This window comes from Curcuma longa, chromosome 9 (genome assembly GCF_044706935.1).
Source record: "Curcuma longa cultivar G26 ecotype Majalengka, Jawa Barat chromosome 9, ITB_CL_G26_1.1, whole genome shotgun sequence".
In the NCBI taxonomy this organism is placed as follows: Eukaryota; Viridiplantae; Streptophyta; class Magnoliopsida; order Zingiberales; family Zingiberaceae; genus Curcuma; species Curcuma longa.
Window position 1 is genome coordinate 6445019 of NC_133869.1, and position 15853 is coordinate 6460871.

The window sequence follows — 15853 nt, forward strand, 5'->3', positions numbered from 1 at the left end:
TGCATGTGTGCGTCTCCATTTGTTTGCACAAACTTTATAATTAAAAAAAAATCACTGTTTTTAATTTATATTATTAAATTTAAATTTGATGATATGAATATATTTTTAAAAAAATTTTAAAAGCATATTGATTTTAATTTGAAGTAATTTTGAATTTTTTCTATGTTCATCAATCAATTTCAAAAATTAACCGATGAACTTACATCATTCAAAATTTAAAAGGTTGGTATTTTCTAAATTAAAGAAGTCATAAAAATTCATTGACGATGTTGATTAGTGAATATCATTATCTTAGGTCTTATAATAAATCTATGATAAATTTTTTCAAATCTCTATAAATTTTTTAAAAATTTATTTTTTTAAGTTATATTGTCGAATTCAAGTAGGAGGACGTAGATACATTAAAAAGACTTCCAAAATATAATAAGTATCATTGATGACGTTGGGAGTTTTAGGAATCTATTGATGACATTGGTTAATAAGTATCATTGTCATGTGTCTTACAATGAGCTCGTGTTATATTTTCTCAAGTCTTTGTAATTTTAAAAATTCACTGTACTCAAGTTATGTTATCACATTTAGGTCTGAGCACATAAATATATTAAGGAGACTCCTATGAATATATTAATTTTAATTTAAAGAGTTTCAAAATATTTTAACTCTATCAACTAATTTATTCATATCTTAGATCTGAATTTTAATAACATAAATTGACATCAATAAATTTTTAAAAATTTACAAAGATAAATGTAAAAATTTGAAGACATACGTGCAACCCCACGTAATTATTTCATGGAAAGAAAAAAAAAGAGATATAACGAGGATGCGCTGTGTTTTTAGAATTATAAAAATTTAATATGTAAAATGGATAACACTGCAACTTACTCATGTCATTAAATTTAAAAAAATATATTGAAAAAAAAAAGCACCCATCGAATTGATTAGTGAAAATATAGATTATTTTAATGCTTCACAGAGCTTAGACGACTGGTTTGTTAAAAAAAATAAAAATTGACTAAATTTATTTTTTAAGCTTGCGAAAAATATTAAATTTATAAATTAAAATGGGCATCTTCTTTTTCATTTTTTTCCTTCGAAATTTTAATATTTAATCCTATAAAAAATGAGAGACGATGATGTGGTATATCAATTATTCAATTACGTAAGTAGCCTTGGACCATCCATGTGTTCAAAAGTAAAAAAAAATTTATGGCTCGTGATCAAGCTGTAGTTGGTTCCCGATTTACCTCCTTACAAATGATCGTGTGGGACCGTTAAGGTCAATGTAATTTCATCTTTTTACATAAAAATAAATGGTCGTGGGGCCGAAGAAAAGTAAAAAAACCTTTTTATAAAAAAAAAATAATTTTTTATGGATCTCACTCGACATCAACATTTGTGACTACTAAAATCGGTAGGAAATTTTCAAAGACGCTGCAAACGGTTAAATTACGTATAAAATAATAATATTTTTTTACAATGGGCCCACTGTCTCTCAAAACCCTAGGTTCGAAATAAAAAAAAAAAGCTTAGAAAAAGCGTCTATTGTAGATGCCCTAAGTAGCCATCGTCATGCTCCAAGACTATGATGCAATAATAAAAAAAATAAATAAAACAGATTCCTTAAATAATGAAAATTTATTTTACTTAAGTATATTATATTTAAAGAGTTTGAAAATTTTATAACATCAAACCATCTATTAAAATGAAAAATTTCTATAAGATCGATTATATCATCTCTATGATTAATTAGATCCTAAGATTTAGAAAAATGAATTACAATAAAATAAAATAAAAAATATATAGCCATGAACAACCTTTTTTCCCACCAAAGAAACTACAAAAATTCTCAAAGTGCGCATCTAAAAATATTTAAGAACGTTAAAAAAAATACTTAATTTTCATTTTTCTCAAAGACATATTTGATTCTCATTTTATCTTTACGCAATAGCATGAACTTCTTCTCTAACATTTCCTCTCTCCTACCTTTGACATTTTCTCTATTCTCTTCCTTTTCTCCTTTATCTACAACCTCTTTCATTAATAATTAAAAAGAAAATTAAAATCACTCTGATATACTGATTTAAAAATCAATATCACAGCTTAAATACAACATCGTTATGATACTAATTTTCAAAGATCAGTACTACAGTAATATCAATAATAGTGCTGATTTCTGAAGACCGACATAACTAATGTTGGTCTTCAGAAATTAGCACCACAATATTGGTTCTTCTTACACATTGTGGTGTTGGTTTCCAAATATCAACATCATTATAGTGTTGATTTTTGAAAATTAACATTATAGTACTCTAAAAATTTTAAATCATTTTGAGCACTACTGAGAGAGCTTTTAAAATTGTACACGATGGCTTATTTGGATTCAAGATCGCCTAATAAATATATAGAAGTTGGAATGAATCTAATCAAAACTCTCTAAGTTCATAAATGAGTTTTGATCAAAATCTATTGATTGACCTAAGGGACTCAAATTTCTAAAAAGTTGTAATGAAATTTATTTAGATTTTTGAGTTAATCAAATAATAGTCGAATTGAATAGCCGAATTCAATTTACTTTTGTTCCGTTCCCGATTGATATAAATCGATTGATGTAAACATTAGTCGATTGATATTTAGATTCGAACTAAAAGCTTTCCTTTTGTTTTCCAGAATATCAATCTACTGATTATATTTTATTAGTCATCCTAAGGTTGAATTCACTTAAACTTTTTCTACTCTCGTTCTCAAGTGATGTCAAATGAACCTTTTATTCTTTGGACTTTCATGCTTAGTGTTTCCTCGTCTTCGAGTCTTCATCCACCTTGCACATGATTTGTGATCTACTCAGATTTCCTCCTTCTACCAAGAATCCAATCCTTGATATTTTTGATTTTTTTTTATTTTGCATTCGATCGACCTACATGAACTTTCTCTTGTCAAAAATTCAATTGTCAGTCTTTTTGGACTTTCATTGAGTGATGCTACTTGTCACAACATATTCTCGTCACAAATTTGTGATGGGAATCTGGACCATTCAATCACAACAATCACAATCATCCATTCAATCTACGACCAGGATTTAATCTTAATTTTAAAATTCAACAATTGTCAATATTTGTCAGAAATTCTATTGTGACAAGTAGCTTTTTTCACTTTCATTACCTTGTATCTGATCTTCCAACCTATATAAACTTCCTCTTGTTAAGAATCCGATCGTCGACCTTCTTGAACTTTTCTTTTCCTTATCTTACATTAGATTGATACATTAGATCTCCAATCTAAGAGGACTTTCCTTACACCCTTTGTAGTAAAAGATAAAATTCGTTATCCTATCGGTTTTACACAGTTAACTTCACGATCATCTGTGAAGAGGTAAATCAAAAAATTATAGTTAACTACTATGGAGAGGGCATTGCCTCTGCCAATATTTAACCTTTACACCCTCATCATACAAGTGAGTTCAAAAGTATTGGCTTAAACTAAAATAATCATCAAACATTAAAACGTTATATCAACAATCATTTGAGAAAAATGTTATGTTTTTTACCACCATGCCCGATTGGCTCCCGAATCACACGATGCATGATAAACATTTATTGCATTTAAAATATAATTTTTATTTTCTTTAATGAATTTCCAAATGAGAAAAAGACAGCTACCTGCATTTCTTAAATAAAACAAGACTCTGCTACAACTCCCCGAAACGTATCGGCCGTTAACGCACCTTGCTCACACGCGTCGATGGTCTACTGCTGACCGCCCGTTACAGCGCAACGTAACGTAACGTAACGTATGCTACTTGGTCGGTTTCGCACGCGATGCATCACGCACAATTAATGCACGCGCCAGCGTGGGCCATGCATGCGGTGCGGCCACGCGAGTTAATGTTTTTGCGAAAATTTCAAAATGCCCCCCTAGATTTTATAAACAATTTCATTTTTATTTTTCAACTGATTTATTTCCCGAAAATGATTGATCTGGTGCTCCTCCTCCTCCTCCCACTGGCCCACCTTTCTTCTTCCCTTCCTTCCTTCCTTCCTTCCTTCTTCCCTAATTCCGTCCTTCTCTTGGAGATTTTTCTGTACGTCGGCCCTCAAAGTCCAATGTCCGTAAAAGTGGCGGACCGGCCAGAATTTAGTCGCATGCAGTTCTGTCGTAGTTCCGTTGAACCTTCCCAATGTGCCGGTTTGGACGCCCAGTTGAACCGGCAATCCGGCCGGTCCAATTTCTAACTTAACTGGTCCTGTCGCATGCAACGTAACTCTGTATGGAATAGCCGACACTTCTCTTTCAGTTTTGTGGACGGCGTCTGAAAAAAAAATATAATAAAAGAAATTAAAAAAAAAAAGAGCTCAATAAATCCATGTGTTCCTTGTGGAGTTAATTAGCGTAGGCCTTTCCGTCCCCTATAAAACCCCTGCGAGCCCTCCCTTGTTTTCCATCACTTCCATCGATCGTTCAAGCAAAGTAAACGAGATACGCGCGCGCGCACATAATGGCAGGCATTAAGCACCTGGTCATGGCCAAGTTCAAGGAAGGAGCACCAGTGCAGCAACTGATTCTGGACTTGAAGAAACTTGCCTCAGAGTTGGACATCGTCAAGTCCTTCGAATGGTATATATATATATAAACTAAATTCTTCAGCAATTTCGAGTTGTAGGTGAAGGTCTGCATATATATATATATATAAATATGCACGCACGCATGCGTGTTGATTAGGTTGTTAAACACTACTCACTACTGTGCAGGGGCGAGGACGTGATGAAGGTCGAGAGGTACAGCCATGGATTCACGCATGTGTTCATCTTGACGTTTGACAGCGCGGAGGACGTGGCGGAGTACATGAAGCATCCAGGACATGTTGAGTACGGCAAGAAGTTTCGGGCGGGGGTTGAGAAGATCTTGGCGGTGGATTTCCCGGATGTCGTTGAGAAGACGACTGCAACTGCTTGATATATCAAGCCGATCGATCGATGAAGGTTAATTTCAGAATGGATATATCTGATTAATGAAAGAGTCGCGGATCTAGAAGGTTAATGCATGTATGCATGGATGATATATATATAATCTATTACCTTTCTTTAATTTTATGTGTCTCTGCCAATTGGATTTGGATTTTATGAACAATTTAGTTTTTTTTTCTTTCTTGAGATCTCAGGATAATTAGAAACCTCTTTCAATTATATATATATCCTTAAGATATAGAGTTTTTTTCAATTTAGTTTCTGGATGTCCCCGGGGCCATGGTTCGGGTAAGTATAGGTTGTCACCCAAGCACCTACGGTTCGATCCCCAACTATGGTATATTTGTAAGAATTTTCTTTCAAATGGGAAGCGTAATCAAAAGATGTTCACACGTGCACTTCCTGATTTATCCTAGTGGTCGTTGGTATTTAATTGAATATAAATGGGATTTTATAATCGATCCAAAATCTGAATATCCTCGTACGTACTCGATTATTTGATTAATTATTTAATAAGTTTGAAGAATTCCATATGCCCACATCCTCTCGCTTGAATTAGGTTTTTTTTTAAATTAGTATTATATGTCTGCATTTATGTTTGTTGTTGTTAAAGGATTCATCATGAAGCCATCGACTCGATTATAAATTCTAGAATATAATAGAATTTGTATTGATCTAATTTTGATTGTTGATATGACGGAATCCAAAGTTGCCATGTGGCTATCTCGTGGCCACCACATGGTCCTAGCTAAATTTGGAGCAACGTGGAGTTGTTAAATAAAATTAACGAAGAATAGATAAAACTGGAAGGGTAATCAGTTGACAATTTCAATCTCAGATTGCGACCTTACTTCAAGTTCGATCTCATTTCGGTCTCAGATCCTAACTTCGATATCTCATGGATACCTTGTGACGATCTTATCTCTACTTATGGTCCTGATCTCGACATCTAATGGATCATATGTGGCGATCTTATTTTTGCTTATGGTCCTGACCTCGACGTTTACTAGACCTCTTGCGTCGACCTGATCTCCATCTTAGGTCCCGACCTTTATCTCAGCTCGACCTCATCTTGATCTTGGATTCTAACCTCGACCTCAGTGCGGCCTCACCTTGGTCTCAAATTCGGACCTCAACCTCAACTTGGACTCACTTTGATCTTGGATCCCGACCTCGATCGACCTCAACTTGGCCTCACCTTGGTCTTGAGTGTCGACTCTTGCTTGATCTCGAATCCCGACTTCGGCATCTATTGTATCCCATGCGCTAATCTTATTTCCGCTTATGGTCTCGACCTCGATTTCAACTCGAGCTCACTTTGATCTCGAACTCTGATCTTGGCGTCTATTAGATCCCATGTGCTGATCTTATTTTCGCTTATGGTCCCGATCTCAACCTTTGCTTGGCCTCACCTTAGTCTCTAGTGCTAACTTCTAGGTGTAACTCATGAAACCGATTCATTTTTAAGATTATGAAACTCTAAGACTATTTTTCCATAGAATAAGGAAAATATTTCGGAAGACATGAGCAATTGGAATGCATATATCAAAGTATACCATAAATGAAAGCACGTATTTTGAAATATATCTTAAACTGACATTAATGTTTTAGAGATTGGATAAATTGATAACTTTATAAAAGGTTGTTCATACCTATGGACACAGATATGCACATATAAAATCATAATTTCTCCAAATCCTTAATCTTTTCCCTCTCACAAAACTCGAATTTGAGCATTGGAATAGTTTGTCGGAATCCACATTCGATGTCATTCTAACTCTCTCTCTTGAATGCTTTTTAGGTTCTTTCATCATTTTTTGTGTGAGCATACACGTAAGTCTGTTCGTTGTTCGGTAGCTTGATCATCCATGATATTTGATCGGAATAATTACATGAAATTATGTTAATGTAGAAGTTATTATTATATTTAAAACTAAATTATTATTTTTATTCTTATTTTTAAATGTTCTTAAGAAATTATAAAATATAAACAAATATTTTAAAGAATTTAAATTCTTAGCATTTTATATCTGACCGTTTTTATTATTTATTTATTTACCGAAATAATATTATCGTGAATACGCCACCTGTGTACTTGGTCATCTTGTTCTATTGAATAAAATAACAGCGTTAATGGTTAGAAATAAAAAGGATATTTTAAAATATACGGAGTAAGATAAAATTTTTATTATAAAGATTTGTAAAGACGAGCAAAATCTTGATTATATTAAAATAACATATTCAACCGACTGAATTCGAAAGTGGGATTTAATTAATTTAAAAGTTTATTTTTTAAAAACCAATAGATTTATTGGTTTGATTTTTAAATTTAAATTTCGATTAAATCAACTAAACAATGAATATACTAGATAATTAATTAATTTGTTATCATTTAGTTTTTTTTGATAAAATTCGATCAATTTAATTTATTAAAAATAAATTAATTTATTCGATTTCGATTTAACCAAATCGACCAGTTATTAAATTTGCCACCAAATTTGCAAAAGAAATTTAGAGTTTATTAAAACGAAGTTTACGGCTCAGATTTTAGCATCCATTTCCTGCCTCATGCTCTTCTTCTCTCACGCTCGGCGGCTGCGCCCTTTCCACCTCCTGCTCTCCGGCAAACCCTACTCCTATCCTTCTTCCTCCTTCGATCGCTCTTCCTTGGAGTCCGTTCTCTCGGGCATTCTCGACTCGGATCACGCCGCCTTCACCGCCGGATTCCCTGTCCCGGACTCGCTGAAGCCCGTTCTCTACGAGCCCCAAACCTTCCTTGCTGCTCTGCGCTCCCTCAGTCCCCGCCCCCACCTCGCCCTCCGTTTCTTCCGCTGGGCGGATCAGCAGCCCGGCTTTCCACGCTCCGAAGCTGCCTTCCACACCCTCCTTCAGATCCTCGCCCAAGGCAGTCTCATGCGCCCCGCCTACTCGGTCGCCGAGCGGGTTCTACGTCTCCGCTTCCACGGTGTCGTGGACCTCCTAATAGATGACCACGCCTTCCCTGAATTCGCTGTTCCGATCCTTGATCTATTCCTCTTGTTGTACACCAAGTATTCGATGACGGAGCTGGCCGTGTCGACCTTCTACAAGATGGTGACCCGCGGTTTCCTTCCCGATGTCAAAAATTGCAATAGGATCCTGAGGACTTTGAGGGACACACGCCGATGGTCAGAGGTGCGGGCAGTCTACAAAGAAATGGTGAATGCTGGTATACAGCCGACCATTGCTACTTATAATACCATGCTCGATTCCTTCTGCAAGGAAGGGAAGGCCGATGAAGCTCTTAGGATATTGGGTGACATGGAGAGCCGGGACTCTGGGTGCTTGCCCAATGATGTTACCTATAATGTCATCATCAATGGACTGTCCAAGAAGGGTGAATTTGATGAGGCAAAGAAGTTGCTTGACAAGATGAAAAAATCTGGAAAGCTCTCAGCTTTAAGTTACAACCCTTTTATCAGTGGGTTACTTGACAGAGGTTTTATTGACGATGCATTAGGCTTTAGGAATCAAATGGTTGGAAATGGCACAGCTCCTTCGGTGGTGACTTACAATGCTCTAATCTATGGGTTGTGTACCAGTGGTCGGATGGAGGAAGCCCGAGATAAGTTCGTTGAAATGGGGAAGATGAATCTAGCACCAGATATCGTGACATACAACTCTTTAATCTATGGATTTTGTAGGCTGGGTAATGTAAAGGAGGCTCTTTACTTATTTGACCATATGAGAGATGCACATATACGTCCCAATGTTAGAACATTCAATATTTTAATTTATGGCTATTGCAAAATGGGAGCTCTAGAGGGGGCTCAAAAGCTTAAGGAGAAGATGATTCATTCAGGTTGTATGCCTGATGTTTATTCATATACTCTCCTGATGAAGGGATCTTGTAAGTTTGGAAATTTTGCCATGGCAGCAGCTTATTTTGATGAGATGTTGCTGCGAGGTCTCCAGCCAGATTGCTATGCATACACGACAAGAATAATGGGAGAGTTGAGGGTAAGGCCTGCTTTTAACACTTTTCAGCTGCAGGAGGAAATGATAACAAGAGGCATTTGTCCAGATACAGTTACATATAATGTGTTGATTGATGGCTGCTGCAAGATGGGAAATCTGAAAGAAGGCTATAATATCTGGAAAAAGATGGTAGATGATGGATTTCAAGCAGATCGTATTACATATACTTCTTTAATTCATGCACATTGCAAAAAGGGTCAAATGAAAGAAGCAAAGACATGTGTTTGATGTCATGCTTAGCAGTAAGTTGCTTCCCACAGTTATCACCTACACTATTCTCATTCATGCACATGCAAAAAGGGGCCATCTTGAAGCCGCATATAACTACTTCTTGAACATGCTGGAGAAGAATATCTTGCCAAATGAAATAACGTACAATGCTCTTATACATGGATTATGTAGAAAGCAGAAGATTCAATTGGCTTATGAGCTCTTCTTCAGGATGCAAGGGAATGGTCTGTCCCCGAATACCTACACCTATACTTTACTCATAAATGCAAATTGCAATTTGGGTAACTGGAATGAAGCATTTAGGCTATATGCTGAAATGCTCAAGAAGGAAGTTCTTCCTGATTCATGCACTTGGAGAGTGTTGTTTAAATATTTTGGTGAAGATCACAAACGTCATTCTGCTAGTTTTTTAGAAAGCAATGTTCTTTGCAGCTGACTAATTAATGTTACACTCGACAAGAATTTCTCTGTTGCTGATAATATATTGTGGTTGCTGAAGATGTGAAGCAACTTTCCATCATCAACTTCTACTAGCAAATTCCATCCCTATGATTCATCTGAAAACATTGTCTTAGTCTGTTTGGTTGGTACTCCGTTCGCACAAGTGACCGTGTGAACAGCCAACAAGCAGACAATTTTGCAATATAGTGGTGGACTTGAATCTGAAGTTCGCAGATATTCTTCTGAATGTTGTAAGAGATTGATAGATATTCTTCCCTCCCAAGGCATCATTTCACAAAGTTGCAGCAAATAAGGTGACATGGTGAATTTGTAAATTGATTCTTTTTTTGACTTTGTAACATATATGCATAAAGCATAAAGCTCGTTGCAATTACATCACATTGACATGACATTTGTACAATTCAACATTTAATTATTGTAATTGCAAAAACTTAACAAATAAATTCTTTTCAGCTATAATTTTGATGCTTCTGCAGTGTTTCTTGTCCTTTCCATACAAATTCCTGTTTCATAGTTATGCTTCTCAAATTCAGCTGGAAAACTTCTCATCGATGATTTCTGAAATCAGTTTTAGTAAATGTTAAAATCCAGAAATTGTTTTTTGTCTTCAATCTACAACTTCACATATCCTATTTCTCATATCCTATTTCTGATTGTTCTACATTTTATCTCTGAAATGCAAGTTCTGAAACTTTACTTTGAATAATTTATGTTGCCATAGAAAAACTGGAGCTTTATTCAAACAAAAACTGTGCTTTCTATTTTCAGAGGTTCATGCACAATTACACTATGTCATGCCATAGATAGTTACTCATTCAAAATTTCATCTCTAGGCAATGCTTCAAAAACCAGACAAAACCGATCAGTGCAACCTATCAAACCAGGAACTAAAAGCAAAATCAGTCAGAATTGAATTTATTGAAAAATATATCATCGAACCAAGCTAATCCAGTTAAACCAAAAAAACTTGGAACCAACGAGGAAAATAGTTAATCCGTTGTTCTGATTTTCATAAAACACGCTGTACGTCACAGAACTCCTAGTTGACATTAATTTTTCTATAGCAATGCTCTTTTACATTATCTTTGCAGCTAGCTCAGATCTTTAAAGTGAAATATGTCATTTTCCATTTTGAATTGTTTTTAGATTTCAAATAACTGTGTTATTGTAATGTAATTCTACTTTGTATGGCATGTTAATTAGTCTTGGTCATGAGTATATGGCACATGTATGAATTCAAATTTTAAACACTTCATTTTTCTAAAAGATTCTAAAGGTGGTGATGCTGAAGTGTCAATGGTAGAGTCTCAAATGCCTGACATGGATAAAGTGCTAGATGAAGTATCTAATTATCAAAATTCTGTAAGTCAATATTGCTTGTTCTGCCACTGAGCAATGAATTTAACACTGCATATTATAAATATAAATATTGCATTTTGACATGCATTTTGCAATTTTGAATCATCTAGACGATGAGCATGTGGTGGTGAGTTTGTCCATATGCAATTGAAGTTATTAGGTTTTGTCTTGTAAATGTTCTCTTTGCAATATACCGAAAACTAATGGAGAAGACATAGGTCAAATGATGATTGTAAGAAAATGCTGCAATAAATGTCTCAGAGCCATTGTAAATTGTGTTTTAATAGTTTAATATTTTGAGGTTGTATACTAAACTTATTGATATCAAATCTCTCGCTGACAACAAAGTCAATTTAAAATTCACCGAGAATTTCATAGCAAATGATTTGGAATGATCTGCTCATTTTTATTAAGCATGTCTATTGTCCAAACAGATAAATTCCCCAACTCTTCTATTCGTTTGGCACCTTCTCTACACTTCTTCCATGGTGATTGTGTCGATTGGATCTCACTCCAATAAATGCTACTCTAACAAGCATATCCTTTGTGAGTACCATCTTCTTCGTTAATCTGAAAATGACACTACCTTCCAATATCATATGAACTTTTCATTAGTTATGGCGGAAAATTGAGGCTCTTTGTCCTCAATTCTCCAAGATAACTTATTGACTAACAATTCTTTGATGATTGCATCTAGTGCCTAAAAAGTGACCTTGGGTGTGGATCATCGTGACTGTCTTGACTTTTTCAGTGAGACCACCAAAATATGTCTGTCTAGCAGTACTCATAACAGTAAATAGATTAATTTGGAAAAGATAAAACTGAAAAGAGAATGAGTAGACTGAAGCTCACCAAGGAAAACATTATCAATGAGAAAATACCTTTGAAGATCAAACATCAAATTATGATATTTTGATATGGACAATATTTTTTTTGCCAGTAAAAAACAATGAATTTAGCAAACAAACTGGAGAAATGCCAATTTTGATAAGCTATTGAACCAGTGTAATGCTTGTTGTAGTTTGATCTATAATGTGAGTGCTGTAAATATCTGTCTTGTAATTGTGATCTTAACCTATGATTGAGATGTTATTCTAACATTTGATTATCCTCTTGTTCTGGGAATTTTTCAGTAGTTAAGTTTATCCTGCCATGTAGCCAAGGGGGAAATTTGTTTGCATATAAATTGCTCCTGAACCTAGCAGCATCGTGTCGCCAAGGGGGAAATTTCTTCTAAATTTAGCAGTTATTATGGCACATATATATATATACTTGTCTCCTTTTACTGTTTCATTTTTTTTTCCCTTCTTCAATAATTTTTTTGTTATTGAAGCGAACAGAGCTAAACTATAGTTGAATGAAGTTGTTAGGATAGAAGCTGCAGCTACTTGCTGATTACTGATGCATAAAACTGCTGAGATTGGAGCTCTTGCATGCACCTTACCACCTGTATTTGCTCTAATCACCTGAAATTGGAACTTTTTTTAATTTCTTTTACCAAATTAACTCGTTGACTGACAAAAGAGTAGCTGCAAGAGTTGAGATAATCTTTGCTAGAGAGCTTATTAATGTGAATAGTTCTAGTTTATTTTTTGGTGGCAAACTGAGTTGTTGTTCAACATTGCTGATGATGAAATGAGTTGAAAGTTGGCTGGATTACTCTGGCAAACTTAGCGTTCAAGCTCTCACAATAGTTGTATGTTTGGCTTCTTTGCTATCGTCATCCTTGGTACAGTAGATGTTAACTGATACTCAATGGCTCAGGTGCAAAGTAGAACTGTCACACAGGTTAAGGAAAGACAAGGTTCATGGAACAAGATAAAAAAAAAAAAGAACAATCATAAACAGAGAGACCTTGAAATCTAACTCGAAATTTTACAATTCAAAGGTGTGATGTTGTTTGTTGCCCTTTCTTCTATTTTCTTTCACTGTGATTCTGTGCATGAGTTTCTTTTGATCCAATTAAAAATAAATACGAAGGAGAAAAATAACAGAAGGCATCGATCTATCTGCCTGTTTCTTGAGAAAAAAAGGGGAGGAAAAGTCAAATTCTTTCCTTCCCGATTCCGAATCATACTGCGGAAGCACTCGAATCTCTTCCCGCAAGTTCCACATGCTCGTCTCCTACTTTAAATAGATCGCCATTTTCCTCTGCGTCAAAGCTGGAATGCACACTGTAGAAGACGTAGACAAGCACGGCGAAGCCCGAGAAGACGGCAAACCGCAAGAACGATGGGGCGTCCAGCGACCCCAGCAGGAAGACGTTGAGGAAAATGGAGGCGGCCGGAGTCCACGGCATTAGCGGCACCCCCCAGTGCTCCGGCTTCCTCGCTTCTGGCACCACGGACTGGAACACCTGCAGCAAGATGACGGCCGCTGCGGCGCAGCTGCCGAGGAGCACCGCCTTGGTCGCGCCCGCCGGAGTGAGCTTCCATAACAGCGTGAAGGCGAGGGAGACGGCGGAGAAGGCGAGCAGGAAGGAGACGGTCGGCCGAGGGTCGGTGGAGCCGGCGGCGACGTACCGGCGGTAGATGACGGCGTTGCCGACCATGTAGAAGACGAAGAGGGTGCCGATGGAGACGAGGTTGAGGAGGACGTTCAGATCGGTGAAGAGAGCGATCGCCGCCGTAATAACTCCTGGAAACTAACGAAAATTGTTAGAAGGAAAATTTTCTCCAAGGATTTTGGACAATTTCAAAACTATCATTTATATAAAAGGAGATGAGCTGACCGAGGAAGGCCGAGGCGTTGACGGGGGTACAAGTCTTTGGGTTGACTTTTGCGAGCCAGGGATGGACGACTCTGGACCTTCCAATGACGCAGAGGTACCGCGCCTGTCCCAACATGGCAACTAGGAGCGAGGTCAGGATTCCGAAGCTGGCTCCTGCTCCGATTACCTTCGACACCCATCCCCATCCGGCGGTTTCGTCGAACGCCGCCGAGAACGGGGACTCCGTGTCGATCTGGAGGTCACAATGGAAACAGCAAAATGTGAGTCCTTTTTTCCCCCAGGAATCAAGTTACGGCGTTCGCCGAGAGGGGAATCAAACACTGACGGCGTCGTAGGGGACAAGCATGGACATCGAGACGGCCATGAGGCAGTAGAGGAGCGTGACGACGGCGACGGAGCCGGAGACGCCGATGGGGATGTCGTGCGCAGGGTGGCGCACCTCCTCCGCCATGGTGGAGACGGCGTCGTAGCCGATGTAGCTGAGGTAAACCATGGCGGCGCCGTTGAAGACTCCCGCAGCCCCATAGGGCAGGAACCCACCTGGGCTCACCGTCGGATTCGCCGGGTGGGTCAGGTTGCGGACGTGGCCGCGCCAGAAGCCCACGACGATGATAAAGAGGATGAAGGCGATGTGGATCGTTGTCAGCGCCATGTTGAGCACCGAACTCTCTTTAGTGCTGCATCGGCAATGCTAAAAATAGAAGGCAAAGTCGAAGACCAAACAAACAGAGAGTCTCTAACAAAACGACCGCATTATTATATTATCGCCATGATTTGACAAGACGGACGAGATAGATTTAGTCCGAAGTACCGACTGAGAGAAACGACGTGCGCAGCCAAAAAAATGGAGGCTGCGAGAAGCAGCAGCAGAGCTTTTTTGTACTGTGACCTTCTAAGAACACAGTGGAATTGAGGCCGGTTTAGTTACCTGTAACAGATACAGATGGAGATAAGGAGGATAACGGCGACGGCGAGGAGATCAATCTGGTCGAAGCCCTCGGGGAGGCCGGCGACGGTGAAGCGGCACTTGGCGGTGGTGTCCACCCCGATGGCGCTGCCCAGGTAAGCGGTGAAGCTCCGGGCCACCGCCGCGTTGGAGAACACGTACTCCATTATCAAGTTCGCCCCAGTCAAAAACGCCGCAAATTCCCCTAAAATGACGAGTTATTGTTGTTTGCCTTCTAAAAAAAATCCCAGCTTTACGATTAGAAAGGACTGATTGCTTACCGAATGTGACACGTAGGTAGCTGAAAGCGCCTCCGGCGACGGGCATGTCGACGGCGAACTCCGTGTAACAGAAGGCGGAGAGGAGGGCGCAGAGGCCAGCTATGGCGTAGGAGAGCACGATGGCGGGGCCGGCGTAGAGCTTGGCAGCGCGGCCGGTGGCCACGAACACCCCAGCCCCGACCATACCGCCAATCCCGAGTCCGACGAGGTCCAGCCACCGCAGGGACCTGTCCATGTCGGCCCCAGACCGGGCCCTGACGCGACTCATCTCTTCGTAGGTGGTGGTCACGGACCCCGCGCGCCGGCGCAGCCGCCGGTGCGTCTGCGCCAGCGCCCGCCCGTAGGATCTGAGACTCGCGAACGACGACGTCGGAGAGGGAGCGGAAGAGGAAGAGGATGCGGCGTTGAGACGACCCTGCGGCTTCTCCATCCTCCTCTCTCTCTCTCTCTCTCTCTCTCTCTCGCACTCTCGCACTCCCGTTTTTTGGTTAATGAGAGGGAGTGAGGCGCATTTAACGTGACAGATAGAGCGTAGAGGAGGTATCCAATCCAACGTTAACAATATTTATCCATATCGCGCAAAAAATAATAATAAAAAAATTATATAATATATAACATAAACTCTCTTACTCATAATTTTTTATTTTTTACATTCAATGAACTGTTCCAATAGAAGAAAGAAACATATTTGAATATTACAAAATAATAAATTTTTTCCATTTAAAATCATTCATTTAAAATCTCTTTATGTTCATATCCTAATATTAGTATTTGCATTGCTATTTTAGGAAACCACCGAATGAACTGAAATACTTTTATATAAACGTCGTTTTCAAACATGCCGATAGTTAAACCACCGAAG

General features: G+C 38.3%; 2 protein-coding genes and 1 pseudogene across 3 annotated transcripts; 2 read left to right on the forward strand and 1 right to left on the reverse strand.

Moving 5' to 3' along the window:
• The first annotated feature begins 4429 nt into the window (after positions 1-4429).
• LOC141835425 (stress-response A/B barrel domain-containing protein At5g22580-like) lies at positions 4430-5085 on the forward strand. The gene is made up of 2 exons (XM_074722879.1): positions 4430-4614; positions 4749-5085. The coding sequence occupies exons 1-2, from the start codon at positions 4496-4498 to the stop codon at positions 4951-4953; spliced, it is 324 nt and encodes a 107-aa protein (XP_074578980.1). The 5' UTR covers positions 4430-4495; the 3' UTR covers positions 4954-5085.
• Positions 5086-7632: 2547 nt separating this feature from the next.
• LOC141835212 (uncharacterized) lies at positions 7633-10067 on the forward strand (annotated as a pseudogene).
• Positions 10068-12929: 2862 nt separating this feature from the next.
• Positions 12930-15457, reverse strand: LOC141835116 (cationic amino acid transporter 7, chloroplastic-like). Of its 2 annotated transcripts, none has more exons than XM_074722544.1 (5): positions 14992-15457; positions 14693-14915; positions 14090-14441; positions 13765-13996; positions 12930-13670 (listed from the first exon to the last, which is right to left on the reverse strand). In XM_074722544.1, the coding sequence occupies exons 1-5, from the start codon at positions 15419-15421 to the stop codon at positions 13105-13107; spliced, it is 1803 nt and encodes a 600-aa protein (XP_074578645.1). In that variant the 5' UTR covers positions 15422-15457; the 3' UTR covers positions 12930-13104. The 2 variants fall into 2 exon arrangements, with proteins under 2 accessions (XP_074578645.1, XP_074578646.1); XM_074722545.1 differs by having other exon boundaries at positions 13126-13677.
• Positions 15458-15853: the final 396 nt, after the last annotated feature.

What these genes read in the sequence shown, in the direction of transcription:
- LOC141835425 (XM_074722879.1), top strand. Translation starts at nt 4,496, where the DNA reads ATGGCAGGCATTAAGCACCTGGTCATGGCCAAGTTCAAGGAAGGAGCA. An exon ending in ATCGTCAAGTCCTTCGAATG is followed by an intron (nt 4,615 to 4,748) that starts GTATATATATAT and finishes ACTACTGTGCAG; the next exon opens with GGGCGAGGACGTGATGAAGG.
- LOC141835116 (XM_074722544.1), bottom strand. Translation starts at nt 15,421, where the DNA reads ATGGAGAAGCCGCAGGGTCGTCTCAACGCCGCATCCTCTTCCTCTTCC. An exon ending in CTACCTACGTGTCACATTCG is followed by an intron (nt 14,916 to 14,991) that starts GTAAGCAATCAG and finishes TCGTCATTTTAG; the next exon opens with GGGAATTTGCGGCGTTTTTG. An exon ending in TCCATCTGTATCTGTTACAG is followed by an intron (nt 14,442 to 14,692) that starts GTAACTAAACCG and finishes TTGCCGATGCAG; the next exon opens with CACTAAAGAGAGTTCGGTGC.